Source organism: Coloeus monedula (assembly GCF_965178545.1).
Source record: "Coloeus monedula genome assembly, chromosome: 9".
In the NCBI taxonomy this organism is placed as follows: Eukaryota; Metazoa; Chordata; class Aves; order Passeriformes; family Corvidae; genus Coloeus; species Coloeus monedula.
The window spans coordinates 26,403,014-26,430,977 of record NC_138789.1 but is presented as its reverse complement, the minus strand read 5'-3'; the positions used below and the strand labels follow the sequence as shown (position 1 = coordinate 26,430,977).

At 41.7% G+C, this 27,964-nt stretch overlaps 3 protein-coding genes across 5 annotated transcripts in view; 2 read left to right on the top strand and 1 right to left on the bottom strand.

The window, feature by feature from the left end:
* Positions 1-199: 199 nt before the first annotated feature.
* On the bottom strand, positions 200-3,878 carry PRPF38A (pre-mRNA processing factor 38A). 2 transcript variants are annotated; one of them, XM_082287528.1, is made up of 10 exons: positions 3,694-3,878; positions 3,449-3,608; positions 2,814-2,935; positions 2,578-2,663; positions 2,319-2,429; positions 1,677-1,789; positions 1,149-1,175; positions 973-1,070; positions 583-631; positions 200-496 (listed from the first exon to the last, which is right to left on the bottom strand). In XM_082287528.1, the coding sequence occupies exons 1-10, from the start codon at positions 3,821-3,823 to the stop codon at positions 454-456; spliced, it is 939 nt and encodes a 312-aa protein (XP_082143654.1). In that variant the 5' UTR covers positions 3,824-3,878; the 3' UTR covers positions 200-453. The 2 variants fall into 2 exon arrangements, with proteins under 2 accessions (XP_082143654.1, XP_082143655.1); XM_082287529.1 differs by having other exon boundaries at positions 3,726-3,863.
* Positions 3,879-3,992: 114 nt separating this feature from the next.
* On the top strand, positions 3,993-19,714 carry ORC1 (origin recognition complex subunit 1). The gene is made up of 17 exons (XM_082286826.1): positions 3,993-4,058; positions 4,884-4,988; positions 5,333-5,460; positions 6,643-6,812; positions 6,994-7,375; positions 8,013-8,310; positions 9,682-9,786; positions 10,140-10,329; positions 10,871-10,977; positions 11,665-11,766; positions 12,274-12,445; positions 14,650-14,757; positions 15,516-15,665; positions 16,865-16,984; positions 18,443-18,609; positions 18,836-18,923; positions 19,439-19,714. The coding sequence occupies exons 2-17, from the start codon at positions 4,900-4,902 to the stop codon at positions 19,631-19,633; spliced, it is 2,571 nt and encodes an 856-aa protein (XP_082142952.1). The 5' UTR covers positions 3,993-4,058; positions 4,884-4,899; the 3' UTR covers positions 19,634-19,714.
* A 567-nt stretch (positions 19,715-20,281) lies between these two features.
* CC2D1B (coiled-coil and C2 domain containing 1B) overlaps positions 20,282-27,964 on the top strand; it is a 28,605-nt gene continuing 20,922 nt past the window's right edge. Inside the window, exons 1-5 of one of the 2 annotated variants that reach the window (XM_082287240.1) lie at positions 20,282-20,345; positions 20,691-20,795; positions 23,797-23,938; positions 26,591-26,706; positions 27,473-27,592. In XM_082287240.1, the coding sequence (XP_082143366.1) occupies positions 20,730-20,795; positions 23,797-23,938; positions 26,591-26,706; positions 27,473-27,592 (444 nt within the window). In that variant the 5' untranslated portion in view covers positions 20,282-20,345; positions 20,691-20,729. Of the gene's footprint in view, positions 20,346-20,690; positions 20,796-23,753; positions 23,939-26,590; positions 26,707-27,472; positions 27,593-27,964 lie in introns of those variants that run through there. The other variant, XM_082287241.1, reaches the window with a different exon arrangement.

Genomic DNA, 27,964 nt, shown 5'->3' with positions numbered 1-27,964 from the left:
AGAGGCATGGGCTGGGAGCCCTGCAGTGTTTGTGACTGAGCACAGACTTCCTTTGGCACTGGACTGCAGGGACAGTTTGACAAAACAATGCTCTGATTTGAGAATGAAGCCAGCTTCAACCAGGAGACATCTCAACAAAATTTTATGAAGGAAACAGCCAAGAGCTGTTTAATGACAAACCTTCCTTTTTTTATTGCTCGTCACTAGTTTTTACAGGCTTCAAGAAAAACAATTAAAAAACAATCTTCAAATTCTATTACAAGGATGAGTAACTAACTACATAAAAAGTATCCTTAGCTTACCTGTAATAAAAAAATCCAAGACAACAAATGAGAATGATCAAAGAAAGGGACTGCTAAAGCAGCCAGTACAGAGCCAGCTGTCCTGTAGAGCAAGTAGGACAGCATTAGACTGCAGTTCAAAGCCCTTAAGCTGGGGGCTGGGTTTAGTTTGTTATTCATTCCCTCGCCGACTCTTTTTGTGACTTTTCTTAGATCTGAAACAGAAAAAAACCAAAAAGACAACATTGTAAAACCCCCTTCAACTCCCAAATTGCCTTTAAGAAATAGGCCAAGCCTTTACCTTTCAGGTGATTTGGAATGACTTCGGTGTCTGTGACTACGGTGATGCCCTGTGAGATAAAAAGGCAGTAGTTACTTCAATTGCCACTGGAATTCTTTGTATTACTAATGCAATGTGCTTCTAGTGACCAAGTATGCTAGATAATGCCAGAACAACCCTAGCCTTAACTAAGCACTCAAATTAACCTCCTGGCAAGTATATCAAAACTTACTCAAAACAATTCTGCAGCCATTAATGGAGTTCTCCAGCTGTGCTTTCATGTAAGCAGAAGTTTATCAGCCAGATTTAGCACCTCTGCTACCATCTCGATATGGTGACATAGATTTTTCTTGCAGTGGATGTAATGCTGCTAAAAACTTTCCAGAGTTAATCTGGAAGTGACAGAAATACCTGGAGATTTAGATCTCGATCTGTGGCGCCTCTCCCGGGATCTGCTCCGGTGCCGTCTCGGGCTTTTGCTGCGATGCCTCTCCCGGCGTGGTGATGGGCTGAGGGAAAGGCAGCTTGTAAGAGAGCTGTACTAAAAATGCACATTGCTCAGCTTACATAATAGAATTAAAGAGTACCTTCTTCTCTTTGGAGAGCGGCTGCGCCTGGAGTTGAGAGGGAAAAGAGAAAAATCACTAAAAATCATTAGCAGAACAGCTGTTTCATTTCCCACATCCTTCAGCAACAGCACCAGGGCTTCTCCTACCCCCCGTTAAAGTGGTTTTGACCTGCACAAGGACCTGCTTCAGGACTCTGAGCAACAGAGGCTACTGTTGAGTTTTTCCTGGCTTCTTAGCAGTAAGAGGAATTAACAGGATTTTCTCTGCAGCCTGGGGCTTAGATGAAAAAACACTTGGTTCTCCTTAACATCTTCACTGTATTGTCAAATTTAGCTAAAGCTGGCTAGCAAGTTGAAGAGCTAGAGAACGACTGGAGAAACAGGCAGAAGGGCTGACTGTGTCTGTGCACTGCAACTCCACTTCAGAAAGCGCTAAAGGAACTGGGAGGTGTAAGAGGTTCTGGCTGAACTGCCACCTTCACTGCTGTGCTTCAGCCATCTGCAGCACAATAGGTAAGAACACTGCTCAAGGAAAGGGTCACCTCACCTCCTTGGAGACCTGCTCCGGCTCCGCCTGTACCGCACCACCGGAGATCTGCGGGGTTTGTCCAGGTCCCTGTAGCCCCTTCTGCGGTGGTCAGGAGATGGGATCCGTTCCAGCTGGAAACAAGAGGGGGGAGGGGCTGTAAGTCTTGTTTCAGCAAGGTTTTAAGCTATCGGTAAAGATTTCTGAACAACTAATATAAATTGCAAAGGCATGCAGCCAAGCTTCCCCATCCTCAAGTATTTCATGTTCAGGAGTGAGTGGAACTGCCCAAAACTGCCAGCTGGAAATTCAAACAGCCACTTCTCATAGTGTTGGTTCTGAAGAAGTACAGCAGCACTGACTGATGGTCTCAGGACCTTCCATCATCACTTTTAGTTCTCTCCTTTACATATGTATGTAAAACAATTTATCTAAATATGCTTAACACAGAACAGATACAGATTTGTGGAATTCAAGAGACAGAAAAACTTGACAACTGCTTCAGGCTCTAAGTCCTCACAAGCTGCTTATATGAAAATATGTTATGGGGGGAGGTAGGAGTTGCCAGCAGCCTCCTGGTGCCTCCCCCTCAGATGTTTGTCACAATAAAGTGTTCTAAAGTGGTTCAGCTTTAACTATCCCTTTCTAAAATAGGTCACCAACCTTTTCATCTTCTTCTTCCTCCTCCTCACTAGATTCTACATCATCCATATCTTCTTCCAGAGCACTAACACGAGGCTCGAGTTGCTCAGCTTCTTCCAGAACATACCGTTTCTAGGAGAAATTGCAACTTTATTCGACATAACCCAAGTAAGAACAAACACCTAAGGAGGCAACCACAGTTCATACAACAAGCCAGCAGCCAATACAACTACTGAACTTGATGCAGTTAGGAATTCCATAACCATCCACATTTCCCAACCTGCAGTCGAGGCAGGATGATGTCACAAACACGTTCCTCATGGAGTAGCTCATCAATAAATTCATCCACATGCATCAGCTCGAATTCTGGGGGTGAAAAATAGCATTTAAAAGAAAGAAAATTAATACTAGAGGCTAAAGTAAAGCTGAAACACTTCAGACAACTTCTGTCATTCTGGGCTGGTTATGCCAGAGTTTTTAAAATTTACATTGCTAAACAGAAGTAAAAGTGTTTACCCCCATTTCTGTTCTGACTTTTAATTTTCCGATAGTCATTGTACAGTGGCTCCAGGTACTTGTAGCAATCGATGGCAGTGCCTGTCAGTCTCATGTACAGTGCTCCAAGCATTCGGACATACCTGGAAAGGAAACCTTTTCATGGATCTTGGCTTCCTGCACACTTAGTTAGCAGTTTGGATAAAAAAGAGTTTTTCCCATGAGTTTCTGAGGAAAATCAGTACACTAGCCAGAATACCCAACCATTTAGATTTACTCCATCACTTCCTCAATAATATCAAAAACACATATATATTTTACATACATCATGTTTGTATGGAGGCATTATCACTAACTAAAATGGAAGAAATACTGAAGAAAAAGTAGATTAACATGAATCCCTTAATCCAGCTCATTCCAAATACTTCAGGCAGAGGTTTATTATCACAGAGAGCACATGCCACAAAGATGAGCCCTTTCAACAAACCAGGTGACAAGGAGAGCAGTCTTGAAAAGAAGAAAAGCTTGGTTTTGAGAAAGCACGGTTCATCAGGGCCCACTGAGTGCTAAACCCTGAACTGAGGTTTCCCTGGCTGTTTCGGGCACTTTCCCTCTGTACAACAATCCCACAAGAGAAAAATCACACTACAACTTACTTGAAGTCCTCGTTTTTTATGAACTCCACGATGATGTCCTTCTCGGGCTGGATCTGAAGCATCTTCAGCGTCAGGCACAAGAAGGGCGTGGGTTTAATGTTCCCTCCATAGACGCCCCCCACGTACTTCAGCTCCATGGCCTTGTCCACCACCAGCTCGGCTGCGAGAAGGACGGGCCAGGCCGTCAGCACAGGCTCTCCCCGGAGCCCCCGGCCCGGCCCGGCCCGGCCTGCCGCCCGCCATACCCGTGAGCCCGAAACACTCCTCCTTCCAGTACTTGGACTCGTAGATGCGCGTGCGGATGATCTTCTCCACCAGGTACTGCGGGTTGGTGCCGTGGATGCTGTGCGCGTCCTTCACCGTGCGGTTGGCCATGGCGGCCGCCGCCCAGCCCCACTCCCGGCTCCGAGCTCAGCCCCGCTCCCGTGAGGGCCGCGCCGCTTTCCGCTTTCCGCTTCCGCCTGCGGGGCGGGGCCGCCGCCGCCTCCTCTGCGGGCGCCCGGCACAAACATGGCGGGGCCGCGTCCCCGCCCGCCCCGCGCGCGCCGCCGGGGGCGGGGCTCCGCGCGCGCTTTGGCGCGAACTTCCATCGCGGCGCCGGCGGGACGCGGTGAGCTCGGGCTGTGAGGGGCGACAGGGCGAAAGCGCTCGTGGTGCGGGTGGCCGCGCGTTGGGACGGGCTGCCCGGGGCGCTGGGCACTCCTCTTTGTTAGAGATATCCCGCAACGGTCCGGACGCGATCCCGTGCAACGTGCTCTGGGACGACCCTGCTGGAGCGGGGTGGTGGGACCGGATGAACCGCTGTGATCTGTCCCAGCCTCACTCGCTCTGTGAGGGGATCGGGCGGTTTAGGGGCTCTGTGAGGGGCTCTGGCCGGTCAGGGGCTTAGCGAAGGGCTGTGGCGAGTGAGCGGCTCTGCGGTGCTGCCGAAGGCACTCGGTGACCCTCAGCCTGTCCCGTCCGGCGCACAGTGGCCCCTCGGCCGCCATGTGCCGCCCGGGCTGGGGCGGTGAACGGCACTGGGGGCTGAGTGTGGCTTTTCCCTGAGTTTCCAGACGAAAATTCTTCCTTAGGGGAAAAAAAAAAAAAATTAAAAGCCAAAACGAAACCATAAAAATTGAGCGAAAGTGAAACGTCGGTGACGGTCTCACCCAACACGCAGCTATGGCAGCGAGGGCCGGGGAGCCGCGGGGGAATGGAAAAGGAATTGAAGAACAGTTCGCTACTAAATATCTTCCTTTCTTCCTCACCCCTCGGGGAGGGGTGTCTGGGGCTTTGGGGAAGGTGGGCTTCTCTGTGTCAACCACCACGTTCTTCATGCACGCTGAAAGAATTGCTAGCAGTTCTACAGGTCTATGTATCTTCCCAGATTTCCTTTTTTGGTTTTGTTTTGTTTTTAAATAATAATCCAAAAGTGTTTGTTTATTTGTTTCAGCTTTTCCTTAGGAATCATGAACACTCGGCAGCAAAGCAAGCTTATCTACTCCTGGTATGGAAAACCCATGAGCTCGGACAGAAAGCTGAGGACTTCCCAGTACAAGTAAATAACATTTATTTCTGTCTTGCTCGGGGAAACTTTATGAATGTTTCTTTACCTTTCTGACATAGTTTAGGTTAACATGGCAGTTAGTGACAATATGAGTAAGGTTTTGAGTATTTTGTTGTGGCACTGTATGTATAGAACAAAAGCATTTAACTAAATCTGTGTATAAGTTTTAACTAATTGAACTACATATGAAAGCTTCTAATCAGGGAAACTAAGTCGTAAGCATTGCAAGGAGGGGCATAACTAACTGTAAAGTTGACAGGACATCAGGCTTAATGATATGTGAATTATGAAGAATATGAAATTCTCTTAATCTTCCTCTGTGTGTCATTTTTTAGGGGGATCCTTATTACATCAGAAAGCAGCAGAACAGAAACCTGTATACAACTTGGTGACTTTATTTTAGTAGAAGGGGTGAATGCAGATCAGCCTTATGTGGCACAGCTCATGGATTTATATGAAGATGGTAAGAGAAATAAAAACTTACTTTCTGAATGAGAAATTTTGAAATGTTTTAAAGTTACCTTTTTCGTGGGGGTGTAGTTAGCATTAACACTATGTCACTGGCCAAATTTATTAAGAAAATTAAGCTTTGGTAATCACTGCATTTGTATTCACATGCTCCCCCAAATATTTGGGACTTATGGCTAATTTCAGCTAAATTTAATACATAAATGGAAAGTTTAAGCACACTGTAATTTTTACAGTCTTTTTACATAATTGTCTAATTTAAAAGGAGTGGTCCTTGAGGAAGACAGTATGACCTCGTGCTTTATTTAGAGATTGGAGAATCCAAATGGAGCAAGAGCACTGCAGCCCTGAAATTTGCATCTCATTAGACATCAGGCAATTTAACAGTAAAGTACAAGACTGAATAAATGGGACTTGTTACTTCTGTTCCATGTAGAAGTGCTTGTTTATACAGAGATAGATATGAAAAGATAAATCATGGGAGGTGGATGATACGAAGACTGTCTGAGTTGGGAGCTACTCATTGGCTAGATCTGATTTCTTTGAACAGCTTTTGTTCTTTCTGTGCCACCATAGTAATGCTTTGAGGGTTTTTAATTTTCTTTACCTTTTAAAAAACATAAATACATATCATTCCAGCTTATTTATTTACTAACACACTTTTTTTTGTAGCACAACTGAGTATTCTTTTCATGCTGCAATGAAACCCATGAAACTTCCTTAAAAACAAGATATTTCATCAGCAATATTCCCTGGTTTGTCAGCCAGTGAAAAAAATTGTTTCTGGCTTCTGAAAGTACAGTGGCACTACAAATAATGTCCTGAAATTTCTCAGTTCTCCTTTTATGTCGCTGCTTTTAGTTAGCAGGGTTTGAGGAGACCACACCTATGCAAATAAGGAATCTCTTTGTTTGTGATAGGGAACTGGTGGTCTGGAGGTGGTCTTCAGGTATTTTTGTGATTGAGACCCTGTGCAGGTATTACCTTAGTCCTTAAAATTCTCAACTCAGACATTTTAATTTAGATTAGAAAATGGGAATTGCAGTCTCTTATCTGATGCTTTCTCTCTTCTGTCCAGGGAGGATTTCTACCCTTGCTGGCTTTTCAGCTAAAGTTTGGCACTGTTTGTGACACTTGAAAATTCTTGATGTTCCCTGGCTTTCTCTCCCTGTTGCAGGTGCTCAGCACAAACGTGCAGTTGTGCAGTGGTTCTGTCGTTTGGAGGAGATACCTCAGAACAAACGGAAGCTACTTAAAAGAGAGGTTTCTGCCCAGGAGGTGTTTTTCGATCAAGTTCTTGGTTATGACACTGATATAGCTGCAGAGACCATTATTAAAAGCATCATGGTATGTACCCCAACTCTTCTACACAGAGAGGGAAGAAAGAAACAGCAACAGCCCTGTAGTATGACTTAGTAACTAAGGATTGCATGAGTTGCAGTAATAAGATCTGTGAATAGAAACTAGCTGAATTCTAAATTAACAGTAAACATTAATGTATGTGTTTTGGTATTTTCTGTTTTTGCAGGTATTACCACTACATCTGGGTGAGGAGCTGCCTATTATTACATTAAACAAGGAACAAACTTTCTATGTCAAACAGTCTTGGGATGGGAAGTACTTCAAGGTTTTGTCCCCGGACACATTCTCTAAGCTGAAAGAAGCTAACAAGAAAAGAGGTGTCATCACAAACTCTTCAAAAGCATTTATTCCTTCAGACATCCTTACACCTGTGAAAAAAGAGACAGAGAGTGCTGTTCGGAGTGCCACAAAACCAAAAAACATTGATATGGAAATAGAATCAAAACATTCTTCTTCCAAGTCCTCCCTCGCTAAGGAGAGGCATTCTCAAAGAGTGGCTAATAATGACATCAAAACCCCAACAGCAAGGAAGAAGCTGGAGTTAAACAGTATGTATATGGCAATATTATGTCCATTCAGCAGTTCTGAGTGTGATATGGCTCTGCTTTTCCATTTTGGGTAATTGTAACAATTGTAACATTCAACATCAATATTTTTAGTTACCTTGTTCAGGCTTTGGGATCAGCCCAAGCCTTGTGGGCACATCAGTTTGTCTTGTCTGCTGTTTTAAGCACTCTATTGCTTATATCCAACTGCTGCTGCAAATCTGATAAATCTGAATTAAAGTGCTTGTTGACTGAAATGCTATCAATCAGCCTAACTTGACCTTAGAATGCCCCACTTTATTTAATCTTCTGACTAACTGTGCACTAAAATGTTTACATTGAGCTGGTTGAATAAGCACATTTGATCCTGTGGAACATGCAGTATTTTCAACGGGGAACCTGAATAAAGTTGTAGGTGATGGAGGTGGGTTAGAAAATTGAAAAAATCTGTGTGTCTTCTGTTTAGTAATTTTTAAAAGGAAATGCCTTCTAGTGATCCAGTTCCTTGTTCCTGGAGTGAAATGACCATCTGCTTTCATTTAAACTCAGTCAATGAGCCAGTTGTTGCATGTCTTCTGAAAGTTAACCAAACCAGCCGTATTGAAGCCTGACAAAAGTTCATTTTGTTTTTCATTTCTAGGTCCTACAAGATCTAAAGACAGGCTGCTGGGATGTGAAGTTTTGAGTCTTTTGGATGATGACTGTGATGCTGTAGCACCATTAGCACCATTAGCCACTAAAAGAAAAGTGAAATTTACAAGTGAAGTTTTAGGCTCACCACCAAAGATCCCCTGCAGCAATGATAAGTCCAAGTCAATATCTGATACTGCAGAGCACTGTCAGAGGTTCATTGACACAGTACGATTGTCCCCCTACACTAAAGTCAAAGATTTCAGTGAAAAAGACAAGAATCTTCATGGGAAAGATGACAATCTATCGTAAGTGGCAGCATTTTTATCATTATTTTTGTATGGGATTTCTATTTGTATGAAGCTCTCTTAAAACACGTTTATGAAAGACTTCTGGAGAGAAAAGTAGGTGAAGTCTCTGCATGTGTCATGTTTTGCCTGCTGAGAACAGGGAGAGAAGGGGGAGAGCCTTAGCAGTGACAAGTGCACTGTGGTGAAGCTTTAGAAAATAGTACTTGGAGATGGATGAATGATCAGGGAGATCCAAAGAGGAGCCAACTTTCCATATGGAAAAGCAGTTTGTGGTTCCAAGAACAGAGAGATGATGTTGGAAATGGGAATGGTGGGATGATATGAAAGGAAGTTGAAGCCATGTTGATCATTGTTCTCACGATGATTGTACCCACCAACATGGATGAAAACCTGTTTCCTTGCACTCCATAAGGAAGGCTCAGATGTGCCTTACTTGTGACAAGTGTTGAGGGATGCTGGACTGTAGAGAGAGGTATGATTGGCCTCAGGAGAGTCCTCATGAGAATTGTATTTATACTTTCATGCTACTTTTTATGTTGAAAAGAAATCAAAACTCAAAAAGCACAATTATTCAAGTATATCTGCACACAGTCTTTAAAAATGGCATAAACTGGGGCAGGAGAAGAACAGAACAGACTGTTGTGCAAAATGTTGCAAGGAGCCAGAAACCAGTCAGTTTCCTCCTTTCCAAGAGTAAAGATGTGGATGCAACAATGGAATTTGCACTTCTTTTTTGTCACTTATAATATAGCGTGAAAATGTTTACCTATCATTGGTAAGGTAATGGCATTTCAGTAGTATTTATAGATCTAAAAAACTTTTAAGAACTGTCAACAAATAATAAAAGCATCTGTAATTTGTCTCATTTTGTACTTTGAACCAGTAGAAAAGTTGTGTAGTAACAGTAAAATGTTTCAATGGCAGGGATGAAGAAGTACCCAAGAAGACAGCCAAGGAATATCAAAACACAAAGAGAAAAATACATTCCAAAGAGCAGATCAAAGAGATGCCCAAAGGAAATAATTTTTTTCTTATTTTTCTCTTAAGAAAAAAAATAGGCAAAAAACCCCACCTCTCTATCAAATAAAAACGCAGCTGTTTTGAGCCCCATCCTTTCAGTTTGGCAGTGCAAAATACAGCAAATATTTTGTTTTTCTTGGCAAAGATGTATTGAAGACACAGTGCAAGAGGGGGGAAATTGTGCTGCCAGCATCCATGCCATAGCCAATCTGTAAATAACAAATAAGAATTCATGCTGGATTGACATTGGTAACAATTGAGCCTGAAGTTTGAAAGGCCTTCTCTGTGTCTTTGCAAGTGTGATGCAAAGGGAGGGAATACAACCAGCTTTGTGTTCTTTCTTTCCAGTTTAGTTGAATATCAGAAACGGAGCAGCCAGAGCCCTGTGCTGACCCCTCGTTCTCTCAGAACATGTGCACAGAAAACAAGTGCTCTCATTGCAGAGCAGATCAGGTAAACCCTGCAGCCATGATCTCCTGTTCAGATTGCTGTTGATAACTTGAAGCCTTGAGAGCTTGTCTGGCTTAATATTGAAATGCGAATGGTTCTAAAAGCACAGCTTAATTGTGGCTTGAGTAAAAACTGGTTTGTGTTCAGAAACATAAAGCTGACTCATGGTGTTCTTCAGAAAACTGACTTCCTTTAAACCAGTCTGTTAAAAAGCCATGGAAAATTAGCAGCTGAAGTGGAAAACACACTGGATTACAAGAACTACAGAAAAAGCTGAAAGTGTACCAGTATTGCTCTGTGATGTGTAGACTTGTATGTATTTTTTTTAAAGTTCAAGTAATTTCTGTCTCTTATAGCATGTTGGACCAGGAAGATTTTCTGTCTGGCTCTGACAGTTCCTACTCTTCAAGTAGCGAGGAAGAGGAGGATGATGATGATGTGCCCTGTACACCAGAAAAGAAAACTAAATCCAGCAGAATATTCAGCACTCCAAAATCTTCAAGGAAGCCTGCAGTTCACACTCCTGCAAAGACACTGAAAAAAACTGTAAGGTTCCATATAAAAGAGCTATTTTTATTATTTCTGAGCCAGTTACTTGAATGCTTGATGCCTGTGTACCAGAGTTACATATCTGAACCCCTTAGCTTTCAATGAAGCATTATCTGGATTAATTTAATCTTTGATATTGCTAGGTTATGCAAATGTATAAGCCATTTGCATGTTGTGAATATTGTGACAATATTGATCAGGAAACTGTAGCCTAAACAGGGAAAATACTAGCTTGGATGCTGTTTCTTAAGAACCAGATCATTTTGTAACACAGGACTCCAGAAAAGAACTAACAACTCAAAAGTTCTTCAGACAATTGAAAGGTGTAATTGTCACCACCCCCTTTCCAGCTTCCTTTTTCTCTTAGGAAGAAAACACCATAAGGCTTGTTTGGTAATTCCCTGTGTAAAATACTGGTTCTCAGTTCATCTTGTACTCTGGCATTAGTAATGTTTTGGAAACTCCTATCAATGATTTGTTTCCAACAGAAACTGCTGTTTGTAGAAAATCTGCTTGAGGTTGTTATTTCTCTTTGCAGCCTTTACCAGGAACACCCAGAACACCCCGGAATGCAACTCCGGAAATTCCCAGGCGCATCCAGGCAGCCCAGGAACCAGCCAGTGTACTGGAAGAGGCCAGATTAAGGTAACTTGTGCTCAGGAAAATCATCTTTTTTTTTGCATCAGATGTGCATAGCAATAGGCTGTGCTGAAATAGGGAATGTCATCTTTACCATGTTGAATAAAATTGGTAAAAATGCTTCTGATACAAGAAGAGCATTTAATAATTTACAGTACAATACTAGATTTACAAATACTGGTAGTACTTAGAATACTACTTTCACAATTTTAAATTATTTTAACCAGTCCATGCTAAATTCTTCAGAATTCGGTATCTTTATTCCATGTTACATTAGAAAAGCAAAGATTCTCTCTGATTAGCTGTAGATTGTAAAGATACAATATTTGTCTCTTCTTGGTGTATGAAAAAGCTTTACAGGTATCATCGTAGACCTTCACAGTGGAAAAAAAAAGGAGAATATTCAGGACTGACTCTTTCAAACTGGGTTTTAGTTTCTCCTGTTTTATCCTACCTCTGCACTGATTTACAAATAGTCTGTGAATTAAAACAGATGGATCTTTATTGCTGCATAAATTAAGAGCACACAGAAAGAGACTAGGCTATTTCTTTTGGGATACTTGACATAAAAGTCTGTAAGAGAGATTTGAAAAACTCCGCACAGGAGGAAGGTGAGCATCTGGCTGTTTGCATCAATTCTTCAGAGAGAACTGCAATTTTAATTTTCTTTTTCTTTTCTTTTTTAATTCAAAGGCTGCATGTTTCTGCTATCCCAGAGTCTCTGCCTTGTCGTGAGGAAGAATTCCAGGATATCTATAACTTTGTGGAAAGCAAACTTATTGATGGTACAGGAGGGTGAGTTTGGCAAGACTGTAACCAAGATCACATCTGCCTGTGGCATAACAGCAGTCAGATGATATCTTTTTACTTTATATTTATTACTTGTATTTAAAAAGTTATCATCATTTAAAGGTCCTCATTCAATTTTCCTGGTATTTTTCTTCCTTAAGTGGTGTTGTGCATAGAAATAATGTGGGCTTTTTTATTCTACAGGTTCAAATTAAAGACCAAAATATAACTAGTCAATTTTAGATGTCTGGGAAACTCTTTGGTTTTTTTTAGAAGAGGTAAATTACATTTATAAAATATTTCAGGTTGTTAATTGCTTTAGTAATAATAAAAATCCTCATGATCCTCCAATGTGTTATGTCCCAGCTTGCAAATAAAGTAAGATAGAGGGAATTGCCTGAAGTGACAGAGGAGCATTCAAGACTGGTGTCAGAGGTCAGGAATCCCAGCTCATAAATGCCAGGAGTGTTACCATTTTGCTCAGGCTGCTGAAGAGGTGTTCTCCTTTCGTAGGTGCATGTACATTTCTGGAGTGCCTGGAACAGGTAAAACTGCAACTGTTCATGAAGTAATTCGGTGTCTTCAGCAAGCTGCAGAAAACAATGAACTGCCACCATTCCAGTTTGTGGAGATCAATGGCATGAAGCTGACAGACCCTCACCAAGCCTATGTGCAGATATTAGAGGTAAGCAAAGCCTTCTCAGTGGCTCCTGGGTTTGAAAGAAGAGATATTACACTTTACCATCAGATCCTTGATATGTTACAGTATTCAAGGCACTTATCAGTACTTCAAAGTTCCTCCAAGAGACTGTGTGCTTTTATCTTAGAGCAGGTTAGAAAATAATTAACTTAAGGCCTTAGCCAACTTCTTGCATTGTTTTGCTTTCTGCAGCGTAAGGGTAATGGCTGAGAAATAGCCTGGATTGTTGCATCTGCTCATCTAAAAAAAATCTAAACCAGCTTTTTACATTTTCCCATTGTGTAACTTTTTCTGCACATCTGCTTAAACAGCTACTAAGGTGACAACTCTGAAAGTCAGTGTAGCAGTAGAATAATTACTGGGGGGGTCTTGGTGGGTAGTTGGTCAGTTGTAGTAGTAATTCAGCTAAAGAGGGGCCATCTCTATCAACAAAAATGTATTTCACATATCCATGACAAACCAGTCTGCAGTATCCATCTGGGACTACTGACTGTGCTTGTGTTGTATGGGTGGGAATTAATCTTCTGAGGACTGGGTTAAGATCACCCAGTAGGCATTAGACTGTAACTGCTCAAAAGCTTTCTCAGTCCAGGCTAACTTTAAACCAGTGACCTGGAAATTAAATGGTTTCCTGAAACATCTGTTCCATTTTCATTTAAACTTCTGCTCCATTTATTTAAGTTTGACATCATCTTTCTGAGCAGGGAGTGGCATACATCAGTGTTTTAATGTCCCTATCCTCATAGTTGGGAGTTAAACTTGCATATTTGCATCCTTTCCTCAAACCAGCTGATACAGTGTCTTGCTGAGGGATTTGCTGAGACCAGGCCACTGTGTTTCTTTAGCATAGTGAGAGGCTTCCTGACAATTACCTTATTTCATGGTAGTGTGAATGTATTTGAACATCCTTTGTTCCTATCCCATTCAGCATAAAATCTTAAAATGAATAAAGAATAGGCCTTTGGAAGTACAATCTGTCACCCCTCACGGGTCCTGAACTCTAAGCTAGCCCAGTTAAATATCCTTCAGGGGAGTACAAGGTCACATGAACCATGTACCTCTCCAATTCCTTCTGCCTCAGCTGCTATCCAAGAACCCCAGCTAAGAGTTAGGCTGCTGCTACTCTCCTGATTGCTGCAGGTCGAGCTCCAGTTCGCTGATGTTTCTTTGCATGACTGAAGCAAATTCTGGAGCTTCCCTCCTGCAGTTAGGAGAGTCCCTCACTGCTGTAGAGAGATGGAACAGGGACTGGAAGCCATGGGCAGATGAAAGAGATAACGTTAAATACTTGGGTACAGTAAGTGTCCAGTTCCACCACAGCAACTGAACTCTGTGGTATATTGGATACTCAGCTCCAGAGCTGTAGAATCAGAATTCTTTGGGATTCAATTCCTTTCTCTGACTGATTTGGACTGTGCTGACTGAATTGGAAACATGAAACAAGTAGAGATTATACATTAATGTTGTGCTCTGGTTTGTTTAGTAATTATCAAATCTTAGGTTTATAAGAGATTTTAGAAAAGAAACACAATTTTCAAATGCAGTCTTCATTTTGCTTTATTGCTGGACTTTGCACTATGATGAACAATTGATTCCACATCTACAGTGTAATTTTGAAATGTCATGCTTTGATTTCTGGATATCTTTGGACTTGCAAGGGAAGATGTAATGTACAGTCAGCTCATCTGTTCTGCCACACAGTTGCAAAAGGTATTGCAGGTATTTTTTTAGCTCACAGTTGAATAAATTTAATTATAGATCCTGCTGATGATTCATTAGAATTTTAATAGGAGTCCAAGATTACTGAAGTCAGGCTATTCTTGTCAGCTGACTTAGGTTTTCAGTAGGTGTGTGCATTCAGAGATACCCTTGAGATATGCTGGGTTTAGAGCCCTCTAGACTGGGTGGGTTCAGGATTTCTTAATGATTCTAAGACAAATTGCAGAGAATTCTGTGGCCTTTCTTTTTAGCTGTGCCTTGTTTTGTCTCTCTTCTCCTTTACGGACAGTTCTTGGTAGACCTAAGTGTCTTATGAGCTACTTTCTCCTTTTTCTTACTTCCCCATGGAAAAAATAATCCAGGTGCTTCGTATTGATTGTCAGGGAAAGACAAAATTGAATGGAATCAAACTTTGTATTTCCAGGGGTTTGGTGTGATTAACCTTCAATACTTGTTCAATCCTTGTACAGTTCCTGACGGGTCAGAAGGTGACAGCAACTCATGCTGCAGTACTGCTGGCAAAGCTGTTCAGTACACCTGGACCAAAGAGGAAGACTACAGTGCTGATAGTGGATGAGGTGAGACAAAGAATCCTGTGTTTTCTTTCCTCCAAGGATTGTAAGCGATGAGTTTTTGGAGGATGGAAAAAGACAAATTATGCATGCTTTGAGTGTATCACATGTGAGGTAACAGGAATAGACTTAGGAAAGAGGAGGTACAAAATAGTTCCTCTTGCCTATTTAAATTAATTTTCCTAAAATGATTGAATATCCTATTGCCATATTGTTTTCTGCCTTGGATTTCACATTGGTTTTTTGTTTTGTTATTCCAAGACATGGAATAAGTTGTTTGTCAAGTTCTAAATACCAGAGGATCCAACTGTATTTTGTCTGGAAGCTGCTGCTTTTCCAATGGGAAAAGTCACAGAGAAATAAGTCATACCCAATTTTGAAAAACCTTGAATGTGCTATGTTCAGTAATAATCAAATGCACTCTTATTTTTGCTTCAGGCTCTCACTTGGAGGGTCTTTGAATCTTGTTAGATATAGTATTAGTGTCACAGTAGTGTTTTAAAATTCCAGCTGTTTAATCACTGTTGTGGTTAGTACTGTTCCAGCATCCAGTAAGACTGTGCTTTTCCAAAAGAGATTAGAGCCCTCATTCAGCAAATGCAGTCCTATTAGTAGATGGATAAAGGAAAGGCAACAGAGGCAGCTTGTTCAGAATCACATGAGAAATCTTCTGTGGCAGAGCTGGTTCTCAAACCCCCATCAGGTATTGTAAATAAAAGGCCATTCTTTTTTCCAATCTGATTCTTTTCTTTTTATCTCTGCAGCTTGATCTGCTGTGGACCCGCAAACAGAACGTGATGTACAACTTATTTGACTGGCCAACCCAAAAGCACTCCAAGTTAATCATCCTGGCCATTGCCAACACCATGGACCTGCCAGAGAGAATCATGATGAATAGAGTAGCAAGCAGGCTGGTATGTCCTAGCAGTTCTGTTGCTATGCCTTAAAATGAGAACAGATTAAATATTGGATGCAATCCAAAGCAATCCAGGAGAAAAGTAGGATTGGTTATCTCAGAAGCTGAACAATGTTTTTTGTAATTCCCTCTCCAGAGAGCTGATAATGAACACATAAATCTTAGCAAAGTTCAGGAGCCTGTTTGCTAATCAGGTATTATGCTGTGTATGTACACTATGTTCTGTAAGAATGAAATATGAATATGGATGCCTTTTAAAATATATTAAGATCTGGATAATCAATCACTGTGCTTCACGATTAGGCTGCTTACTCTACAGTTCAGAAGAATTCTCTTCTGGTTTCTCTTCCTCTTTCCCCTTTCATTCCAGGCACCTACTTACTTCTCTGTTTGCCATCATCAGTTGGTAGATTATATAAAGGTATCCAACAAAGAAAATTGGATACACTCTCCACTTGTTTTGAATACATTTTCCTAGGTCATTTCATCATGGCTCTGAAAAGTGGTTTGAAAAAACAGTGCTCTGTGCCTCTATCCTTTCATGACTCAAAGACAGCTCCACAGGGTGCGAATTGCTTCCCCCCACCCACTAAACCCACTGCAGATCAGCTGAGTCCATATAGTCATAGGAGAGGTTTTGCATAAGAAATTCAAACCCCAGGTCTCCTGTAGGATGTAAAAGGCAGTGCACCATCTGTAACATGGATTGTCCTCATCTGAGAGCAGTTCTTATTAGCTTGAGCCAGAAGAGGGTTTAAATTCTTGGCTGATGGCTAACCTGAAGTCAATACAAGCATATACGGATTTGCTAAAGGAGACGTGAATATTTTTTCATCGCTGCTGCTGTTATTGTATTAAAAAAAAAAGTGTAGACAGATGTAATCAAAATATTTTTGTGTTGGGGAGCTCTGATTTGATTAAAGGTTTTTAATAAGAGAAATTTGAATTCTAATAGCTTCACTTGCTCCTCGGGCCTTTCAAGTGGGGAGATCCAACCACTGGTCCTCACTGAGTCACAATTTTGTGGATTTGTACATGTATTTCACAAATATGATTGATTAAAGCGTGTCACTTGGAGGGAAGGGACTGATTGCTCCTACCAGAGAAAGTAAAAGTAACCACACAGGCCATGCATGAGCAGTTGGGAGTTTTCCAGCACCACAAATGCTTCTCACTGTGTTGTGTCATTTATTGTAGGGCCTCACCAGAATGTCCTTTCAGCCTTACACTTACAAACAGTTACAGCAAATTATTTCATCCAGACTGAAAGGTGTGAAGGCATTTGAAGAGGATGCAGTTCAGCTGGTTTCCAGAAAGGTGAGCACAGAGCAGATAAATATCCTTCATGTTTTACTGGGTGAAGAGTGTAGGGACAGCAGGGAGAGTTTTGTAACAGCTGTTAGACTTGGTTCTGTGGTTGTCTTCTGCATTGGAGGCAAGTGGGGCACAATTAGATCATACATTATTCAGGGTATTTTCTCAGAAGACATTGCTAGAGCAGTGTCCTTGCTTTTTCCACCTACTCTGAGAAGGCAGCAGCACATTCCAAGAGCTGAAGGCATGACAACAAGAGTCGTGATAATGCATGATGATAAGATGTCAACTGTCTCCACTGTTTAACATAATGTGAGTCATTGGAGAATCCTGAAAAAGACAGCATGCCAGTGGCAGTGGAAAAAGCCATACTAATTTTCTTTCTCAAGATGTTAAGTGCCTTGTCATAATAGATAGTACCTGTTCTGTTTTCAAGTCTTAATACTCAGTTATACAAAAAATAAGTAATTCATTGGGGATCAGCAGCTTCTCAAATTGAGATATATGCATTGCTAATGTGTTAGATTAGCAACTCTATATTAAAGTAATCATTAAAATTATGTCAAAACATCCTACATCATTGTAGGATTAAAAAAGTGCTCATAAATATGTCAGAAGTAAATACAAGCATGTGTTTTGTTGTGAAGGAACCACCCCTCTGTAAGGATGAAAGTGATGGTTTTGCAGAGTGAATAACTGCAATGTTTTTCTAGTATGAGCTTTCTTCAGAAAATACAGAAATATACCTTGCAGTTAGATTTTCTAAAGGGTTGCTCATTCTCAGCCCCAGCTGGGTTGTTCTAGGGCTTTTGTATGTTACCAGCATCTACTGGGAAAATTAGGCCGGTACTATATCTGGTGAATGTTCATAGCTTTATTAAAACTGTAAAGCACATTTGGGGTTTTAACAAGTATTTAGTTTCAGAAATTTCAGACACCTGAAAATTTTCACGCACTTGTAACTGTAAATTGACTATCCTGGATATTTCTTTGAGACCTTCTAAAATTATTAGTGTACTCTTAAAGTGAGTATTATAATGAGTATGGAAAAACTGAGTTTTTTGGTGTCATAGCCACCCCCCTTTTTTTTTCCCCTTTGCATGAACCTGGATTATGGTAAAGGTCTTCACTGATAATTAAATTGATCTGAAAGCTTTTGGTGTTGAAGTGAATTGCTCACCTTTAATTTTTTTTTTAATCTCTGTGGTTATAGAAAAAAGTTCTTGAGTTTGTGATGACTGGATCAGGATGGGGGCAGTGAGAGAGAGAGTTGCTTCTGTTGGTTTTGGTCAGTAAGATTTGTTGTTCAGGATCAGGGATTGTAGTAAGGTAGTTCAGAGATGTGTTGCTCTCCCACTGGGTGCTCAGGGTGTTTGGGTTTTGTTTGGCTGTTGATTCTTGCTAAACTCTTTCCCTGACTGGTAGGAAATGTTGTTACAAATCTGTCATGGTCACTTGCAGGTGGCAGCGCTGTCCGGGGATGCCCGGCGGTGCCTGGATATCTGCAGGAGGGCCACGGAGATCTGCGAGTTTGCCAGGCAGAAGAGAACCCCAGAGATTGTCAAGATGGCCCACGTGACTGAAGCCATAGATGAAATGTTTTCATCACCATACATCAATGCAATCAGGTAAAAACATTTCCTTTGCTTTTGTGCCTTTTTCACACCACTAGTTTTTAAAAATAAAAATTGTGATGCCGGAGTTGCAGGCTGTGGTACATTGGCGAGTTGTGACATAAACTGCCCACCTCTGTTTAGATATTCACAAGCAATTTCCCTTCCAGACTTCCTCCTGATGTTTCTTAGGTTCTGAACTTCACAAATGGGTTTTTGTCTGTTTTGTTTTTCAACTCAGGAATGCTTCGTTGCATGAACAAATATTTTTGAAAGCAATTTTGGCAGAGTTTCGCAGGGCGGGAGTTGAGGAGGCGACAGTTCAACAGGTACGGGGCTTTTTTGTTACTGACACCAGTGATCTGAATCACAAGGTGATTTTTATTTTTTTCGGCCTGCATCTTAAAACATTTCATGCTTCTACCCTAACATGCTTTATAACAGGAAAAGTTAAAGGGAAACTGAAATTATCAGGCAACAGTCCAAAGAGGAAAACTAAAAGTTGATTCCGACTTGTGCATCACTGTTTTTCTCCATAGAGGCAGATATGTCACTGGTAGCCTTGTTTTTTTTTTTTTTCAGTAGACCCATAAAATACTTGGTGCCAGCAGAGCTGTGAGGATTCTGGAGTAGTCATGAGTAGTGTGGAAGCTGAATGTTCATACTTACATAAATATATATTTCTAAACCTTTTCATATAAAATTACAGCATCTGAACAGGCTGGAGCTATTTTATCTCCCCTCCCATGGAGGTGGGGGGAAAGCAGCTTCTCTGTGTCACCTTAGCACATTCAGTTGCAGCAGGCAGTAAACATAACCTGTGTCCTTTTCTCTTTTTCACCAGGTCTACCAGCACCATGTGGCCTTGTGCAGGGTGGAAGGCCTGCAGAGCCCTACAGTGTCAGAAATCATGGGAATTTGTTCAAGGCTTGGTGCCTGCAGGCTCTTGCTGGTGGAGGCCAGCAATAAATATCTGCACATGCGGGTGCGACTGAACCTCAGCCAGGACGATGTCATGTATGCACTCAGGGAGGAATAAAGCAAAAGAGATTTTATTGCTTTTAGTATGTATAAATATTTTAAATACCATCTATTTTTAAATATTTTAAATTGTTGATAAAATGGAAACAGTGAAATGTATTTTTTTTAAATGCTTTGCTTATTTGTTTGATGTGTTAAAGAACTCTTTTTAATAATAAAGAATTAATTTCAAAGCATTTTAAATATTTCAAACTATTTGTTTTTAGAAGTACTTGAAGTGCTGGTCACTGGTCCCCTTTTAATTGAGGTGTATAAACTTGGAATGGGTTATTTGAAATGGATTACTTGAATCACTATTTTTTTGTTGTTATGACTCGTGAAGTCTAGGATACTGTAGATTTTCCTCAGTGACTTCTATACTTGACGAAAGGCTTTGTTAAAATGTGCTTAAACTTTCCCTACTAACATAAAGGAACTTCCAGTTTGCAATCCAGGCTCAATGATGGAACGGACGAGGCTGTGAAAATACCGCACGCACTGTGCCATTCAAATACCCAGCTCTTTTTTCCTGGTCGATGGCTATCAAGCATTGCCTCTCGGCAGCCGCCCCCGGGTGCAGGGGACAGTTCGGGCACAAGCCGGGGGGCCGGGGGGCCGTGGCTCCGGGCCGGGCCCGCCCCTCCGCGCAGCCGCGCAGCCGCCGGGGCCGCGGGCGGGCCCTCCCCGAGCCGCGCCGGGCGGGAGCTGCGGCCGCACGGGCGGGAGCCCAGGTGAGCCGGGGCAGGGCTCTCTCCGCGCGGCCCCTCCGCGGTTCTTTGCGCGGCGCTCGGCCCATCGCCCCCGCGGCCCCTCCCTGCGCCCGCCGGGGAGCGCCCCGCAGCCGGCCCTGCCCGCCGGGTCCCGCCGAGCTGCCGGGCGGAGCGCGGGTGCGGCCAGGCCGGGCTCCCTGGGCCCCGCGGAGCGCGTCCCGCCGCGCTGCCCCCGCTGCCCTCACGGTGGGGGTGCCCTGTGACGGGGTGCCGGGGGAAGCTGCAGGGTCGTGCCGCCTGCCTCCGTCCGGCGGTCCTTGCCTTGGGACAGGCAAGGTACTGACTTTAAGTTCCGTGTGCTCTCAGTCCCTTAGAGACACAGCCCTCTGAAATTCATGAACCAACATGCTTGGCAGAAGACCTAAAAAGAGCCCTCAGGCAAAGGGCCAGGGAGCTGCAGTTGCAAAGCAGGTAAGGAGGGCAAAGGGCCAGGGAGATGTGGTTGCAGAGCAGGCAGGGAAACCTCCTACTCCCACTGCTTCTCAGGATAGTCTCGTTCAGACCTCTTGCTGCTGTTTTCCTGTAGAATCTCCCATGTGTCAATAACACTGCAGGATCATGGAAAAATTCAGATTGTGTGGTGCCTGTTTTCCTTTCTTCTCCTTTAATGCATTCTTTTGCAAGTAAATATCTGATAGGCAGCTGTGGAGGTCTTGTAGGAAAGGCACAGTGTTGTAATGCTGTAATCTTTGCATGAGACCTCATGACTCATGCTTACAGTATTTTCTTAGCCCAGCTATGTTGAGATTTAATAATAATTTCAGTAACTCTGTGGAGGTTTTCCTTATGTCTCTAAGAAAACAGAAGTAAGACCAGCAGTATATCAACTAACAAGTGACATATATGGGAGAATATAAAGGTGCTAAAAAAGAGAGTTAATTTTAATTTCCCTTTGTATAGTCATTATTTCATGTAACAGATAGACTGATAAGCCTATTCCCCTTTCCTGTAGCTAAAAGTGAGTTTAGATGTATTTCTGTGTTGGGGTTTTTTCCATACTTATTTACTTTTGAATGTAGTTTCAGAAGTCTTGTGGAGAGAAACATGAATTTAGTCATGGTTGGCAGGTGTAGGGAGTCAGGCGACAGTGTCAAAATTAGAAATACAGTCAAGGCGAAATTCTGGGTAGAAAATTGACGGAAAAACAGAGTGTAGTTAGAGGTAAAGAACATGTTAGAACCAGAATGGAATTTCAGAAACCTTTGAAGGTAGAATAGAGGCAAGTAACAGGTGGAGTAACTGGTAAGTATATAGAGAAATGTGAAAAGGGATTGGAACAGGATATTAGAATACAAAAAATAGCTAAAATGTTCTCTTCTGATGATTTCTTAGGAACCAGCATTTTCATAGTGAAAGCAGAATGCTGTAGTTAGTGATCCAAAATGTCACCATGGCTCCAGTGTGAAAGTTTGCATTTCTCAGTGGGAGAGATAGTGTATAACTTAGCTCATTTGAGCAAGGGAGAAGATAAAAGGTGAAAATATCTTTCCTCCTTCCAGGAAAAAAAAAGAAACCTCACTCTGAAAAGATAGAGAGTAAATAAGGATCTGATTAATGTATTTTACTAATTTCTAATTAAATACAGTTAATTATTCAGCCTGTCTTACAGCATGGATGACTGTTTCTTGAAACAAATGGCTTGTTCGCTTTCAAATTAATTTAATTTAAAATGTTTTTTTGTTGTGTAGTAAATCAACTGCAAGCTTTTTACAACTTACTTTTTCTGTTATATTAAACATTTCTTCAGTGCTGCTAGTTTCATTGGAAGTGTGGCTTATTGAATGGATTCGGACTTGGAGCTAGAACTGCTGGATTCTGTTCTTGACTTCACTGGTTGCTGCAGTTGCTTCACTGTCCACACTTGCAGTGTGGTAATGAACAGATCCTGTGTGCTTCTGATCTGTTCTGCACATTGATGAAAGGTCTATGTGTGTTCCATAGAACTTGAATCTTTATATCACCATTACAAATATTTCCTATTTAAGTCTTGTCCTGACCTTCTTCTGTGCTAGCCAAATCTGCAAATACTTTAGTTTTGCTTTACAACTGGGAGATGGATAAGGCAGAGGGTGGCTGACTGATCTGCCCAGTGCCTTATGGAATGTCAAAGGCAGATCAGGGCTAAGAAACAAACAGCTGCTGATTTTGAATGCTGTTGCTGGTCTTTGGAACCAGTGTTTCTCAGCTATATGATTCACATTCTCCTTTGAGATTGTAAGATGGTCCAAAGAAGGACACACAGAATTTCAGGGCAGTAGCCACCAGCACCTTGATTCCTACTGGGTTAAAAAAAATACTGTTACTCACATTAATTTATAAACTGACAGGTAACTTCTTGTAGCACTTCAGATCCTGGAGACAGAAGGGATTGCTAACCCTCAGAATAATGACAGCTGACGTTTTTTCCCTATGCTGGAGAGAAGCTGAAGTGCTGCCTCCTTGGCCACTTGGTCAAGGATCCTTGTGAAGATCAATAAGTCACCAGGGGTTTGTGCTTTAAAAAGTCTGAGGAAAGCTCCACATACCACATAGGATGAATCTAATTCTGTTCATTCATGTTTATAAAAAAATCTTAGCATACTTAAGATTATTTTGTTTTTTTCTGGGGCAGTTAGTATCTTAACCAGAAATACAAAAACTGTGATAAAATGGCATTTTAAAGGAATACCTTTTAGACTGGGACCCCAGAGATTTTTTTTTTATATACTTTGGAATGTTTTGCCACAAAAGTGTGATAACCCCTACTATCATATTCTGATTACTGTTATTAATACTATTCCCTGAGATGTTATCACTTAGCCGATGGTCTGTGCCAACCAGTTTGATGGTTTACTCAGTGCAGTGTGGGCATTGCTGGGTTTTAATGGCTGGGTTTGTATGTGTGCTTTCTATGTGATTTAGAAACTGGTGGAAGAAGAAGAAGAAGAATAGTTCTGTGTATATAAATGTAGCTTCTTCAAAAGACAAGGGTGAAGTCTCTGCAGTGTGCACGTGTCAGACCTGTTGTGTGAATGAATGAGTGAATATTTTTTAGCTTAGCTGTTACAGGCACTGCCCTGAACTTCCCTGATGGTATGTGTTCCATGAGGCTCAGTAAAACAAACATTTTAATCTACCTTGTTATGTCAGACTATTAAATAGGATTGATTTTAAGAAATTGTGTAGAGTTTTAAAGGGAATATTTGTGGGATATTAAGATTTATGTACCTTACTCCAGTTATGGGTGCCTGGTATGCATTGTTGTGGAGATAGAAGTGGTATGATAGTGGGCTGTAAAAAAGAAAAAGAACAGAATTCAGGATGCATAAAAATCTCTAAATAATCCTTGCAGTGTGATGTTTTTGACTGTCATCTTTGTTCTAACTGTAGGGTTTTTTTATTATTCTTTATTGTTATTTTCCCTTGGCTCCAGCTGGGGCTGTTTGTGGATTTCAATCCTGAAGAGATGCTGCTGAGTGCAGAGGAAGGTGAGGATGACGGGGACCTTGAAGCAGAGCTTGCTGCTATCACAGGAGCAAAAGTAAAAGAAGGAAATCCAAAACCAAAGGTGAAAAGTAAGTTAAAGTATCTGAATTTTATTTACCTTTAATAAATTTATTTAAATTTATTATTTATCTAAACAGTCTTTAAATTTATCTAGATTTTTTTTATCACTGGTAGAAGCTGGATTTGCAACTGCTCTTTCCTTTGAAAGGTTTAATTTGTTACTCCACAAAAAACGTAGAAGTTTTTTTTGTTCATGCTCTTGTAGACATAGGAGAAAGATCTCTGGTGGCTGGCCCATTTAATGACTAAATTAAGACATGCTTTTTTAGCATATGAAGTCATAAAAAGGTGTAGTAGGCGCTAGATGATTTCAGAAGGGAAATTGTGTTTCTTGTGGAGGGTGGGTTGTTTGTCATGTGGCTGTTCCTCTGTTTTTGTTTGAAGAATGAATTTGCATAATGAGCATTATATTTTTAGTTACTTGGAATCTGTAACCAAAATTTAATCCCCTTTTCAGAGGGAAATATTGATGCAGTAACTTGGAGAATCCTGTAGCTTGTGTTACACAGGCTAGAGTGTCTCTTGGAATGGATTATTACCATTCTTAATACTTTAAACGTCTGTTAATTTTGTCTGGTAGTGTTTGCATGCAGCTCTGCAGTGTTTTACAGGATTGCTGTAATCTACCATAAAACAGGGCTGCATAAAACAGTGAGCATGCTCTGCCTCTGAGCAAGTCCATGTTTGTGGAGCTGCAGGGTGAGCTGGTTCAGGAACTCATCTGCAAAAATAAACCTGTGTTGTGGGAGGTTCTCAGCTGAACCAGGTTTGCTCCCTGCCTATCTGAGCACTGCTGTGGCTGCAAGGGAGGAGTGGCAGCCAGTGGATGAGGTGGGATGAGGAAAATGGAACCTACACTTGATTACAGGTGTGTGAGCAGGTCACAGGAAGGAAAGGTTAGTGCACCTACAGCCTTACTTGCAGTTCTGCAGTAATTTCCCTGTAATATTTGAAGGGGCTTCACATGGAGCAGCAAGGAAATGAAGAATTCTGAAATGTTCAGGCAAAGTGACTCTATAAAAACTGTAGCTGACAGTAAACAGAGGACAAGTTTGTTTCTGAAAATAAATTCTAAATAATTTCCACTCTCCAAATTTCAAAATTTTAGTAAACATTTAAAGCTAATAAGCACAACAGCAGAACTTCTGCCATTGGACATAGGTTACTTTTGGCTAAAACATGCAGGATAATGTTTTGAGGGTGAATCTGTGTGTCAGGAGCTCCTGAACTGTTGCCAGTTTTTCAAGTGCTGGCTTCCCTCTCACCCTCATCATGTCACTTACTGTGTTGTTTCAGTATTTTTATTCATAAGAGAAAAATGAAACTTCAGACAGTGCAGAATTAACATTTACTGTGCCTTCTAAATGTGTGGTTAAAAAAGGATTTTCCAAAGTAATATGCAGCTATTCTCTTTTCCTGTTAGAATTGAAAGTGCATGGGTTAGAAGCTCATGGAGGATGAGCAACTGGGCAGCTGGCACTGGGACTCCTGAGACCTGGCCCGGTGCAGTGGTGAGGGCAGGGTGCTGGCCACTGCCTGGAAAGGAGGAGGTGCAGTAAGGACAGGGGAGAAACAGATCCTGTCTGGGAAAGGACAGAAAAAAGGGATCCAGTACAACTCATGTGCTTGGTTCTTGGCTCAACACGGGGTGCCATAATTCCCTCCAGGATTACATTCTGAAGCTCTGATTAGGTGTGGAGGAATGGACTGATCCTTCAGCAAAAGCTGCACTAGTGGAACATCTTAAGCACAGAGATCCCTGCTCTCTCTGATAAGTGCCAGCTGGGCAGCCACTCAACGTGTTTAAAATTGTGGCCTCACCTTGCTGCACTGGATTAGAGCTGAAAAACCATCTGAGGAGGCTTGATTAGATTTTTTGTGTCTGCTGGGGTTTTCTGTACAGCCAGTTGCCTTTGAATAGGACCTGCTAAGGGTCAAATCTATGAGCAACATGTTTGATACAAGTCCTGAAGCACTGACAGGGTAAATTAGATTATTTGAACAGAAACTTTGTACCTGGGTTAATTTTCAGCTGTTTCAGCAAATGCAGGGAGTGAATGGGATCTGTTTGAATTGACTGTAAAGCTCTGTCCTGGAGATCTGTATTTTCTGCAGCCTTTACTGCCACTGGTGAGTCACAGTCATGTGTCTGCATAGGGAAGTATCAGAGGCATTTACGTGGACAGTTGGGATTTGTGGGCAAACAGCCTCACCTTTGAGAGCATGTGGAGGAAGTTGGGAAGATGTGGTTGGCACAGGATGAAACACAGATGAGAACTCAGCAGTGAGGAGTTAAGTAGAGTTTTCAGGATGACGACCAGAAGCAAAATTGCAAAATGAAGGAGCCAAGAAAAATTTGGAAAAGGCTGAATCTCATCATCATGAGACAGCAGTGCAGAAAATATGCAAGTGTCTTACTGCCTGCCTTGACTGTCACTCGCAGAAACACCAGTGCTGCTTTTCCTGGATGCTCACTTCCCAGTCTTTGCCCTTTATCCATCAATATACTCCCAGTTATCTATGACACTGTGCAGTAAAGGGGACACAGGACAGGAAGGCACTGCTCCCTTTCAGCTGGTAGCAGCTCCTTTAGGATTTGTACCCAGTGCTTGCATAACTGTTCTTTAGGGTTTATGGCTCCTTGGGATTTCCTTTTACAGCTCCTCTGCCCATGGATCATATTGAAAAGATGGCTGCAGAGTGTATGAAGGACCTGAATGAAGAAGAGGAGGAAGATGCAGATGATGAAGACTTGGAGAAAGATACAGACCTGTTGGTATGCATAACTGTTAGCAAAAATTTTTAGTATGTACCTTTTGTATTTTTTTTAACAGAACTGCATTTAGCAAAAAAGTCTGTTAACTTTGTGGTGAGAAGCTAAAATATTGCAAAATATTACATGCAAGTCTTTGCAGGATCCATCCCCCTGCACACCAGAGTAAGAGAGTTTCCTAATGTTTATATGTGTGAGGGTCTTAGAGAATTGAGGGAAGAGCCGGAATCCCATTCCATGTCAGCTGCTGAAAGACAGCCAGGGACAGTCTCCTTAAAGTGATGTCTGCCACCATTTTGCTACTGCTTCAAGTAGTGCTTGGTCTGAGAGAACACCTCAGGAAAGTCTTTGTTGTTTCAGTGAGTGATCTAACTGGCAGGGTTTAGGGGAGGGAGTGTTAAGCAGTGGCTTTGACTGCTATTGCTAGTAGAGGTTTTTTGGAAATTTCAAATTTATGTTTGCATAATCTTTGTAAAAGTACTTTTCTGAACTTCTCCAGCTTCAGATCTCCAACCACAAACTTGTGTGGTGATCCTGGGGCTGCATGCTGGGCTGCAGTGTGGCTTTTCAGTGATATATGGAAGATGGTTTCATTTAAAAATAAAAAAGAAAATTAAATTTTGAAAAGACTGGAATAAAATATCTTCAGACTCTTCGCTGGGTTTCAAGATTCATCCAAAGCTTTTGAAACTTGAGACTTGATTTTATATTTGTCTTTTGAGGACAGAGAAAATTTTGAGGAAAAGCCTTTTGTTGGCTTTTACTTTAGGCAGAGTTACAAGAAGTTCTGGGGGAGGAAGGTGAGACAGAAAGCTGTGAGGATGAAATGACAGCGACAGAGCCATCCCCAGCTGAACCAGAAGATGAACTACTTGAACTGCAATCACAGGTAGGAATGAACTTCATGTTTCTGACAGTTTTGCTGAATCACTGTTGTCACATGGCTTTTATGAGGGTCATTATCAAGAACGTAGGGAGGTCTTGTCTTCCAAGGAAGGAAACACTACACTATTGCTGTTTGGTCTGGGGAAACCAGTACTATATTGATGCAGGTGATCCTTTGGCTTTGTTCCAAGGATGAATTTTGATGTTAGCATAGAATTGAAAAGGCAAAACAATTGGAGTCAAACATACCTTGTCCCTCGTTATACAGTGGACCATGCAGGCTGCAGTTCAGGCTTCCAGAGTTCATGTCTTCCCCCTAAGAGTATTGAGCAGTGTGATGAAATTGTGAGGCATGTTGTAACTCAGCATCTCTGAC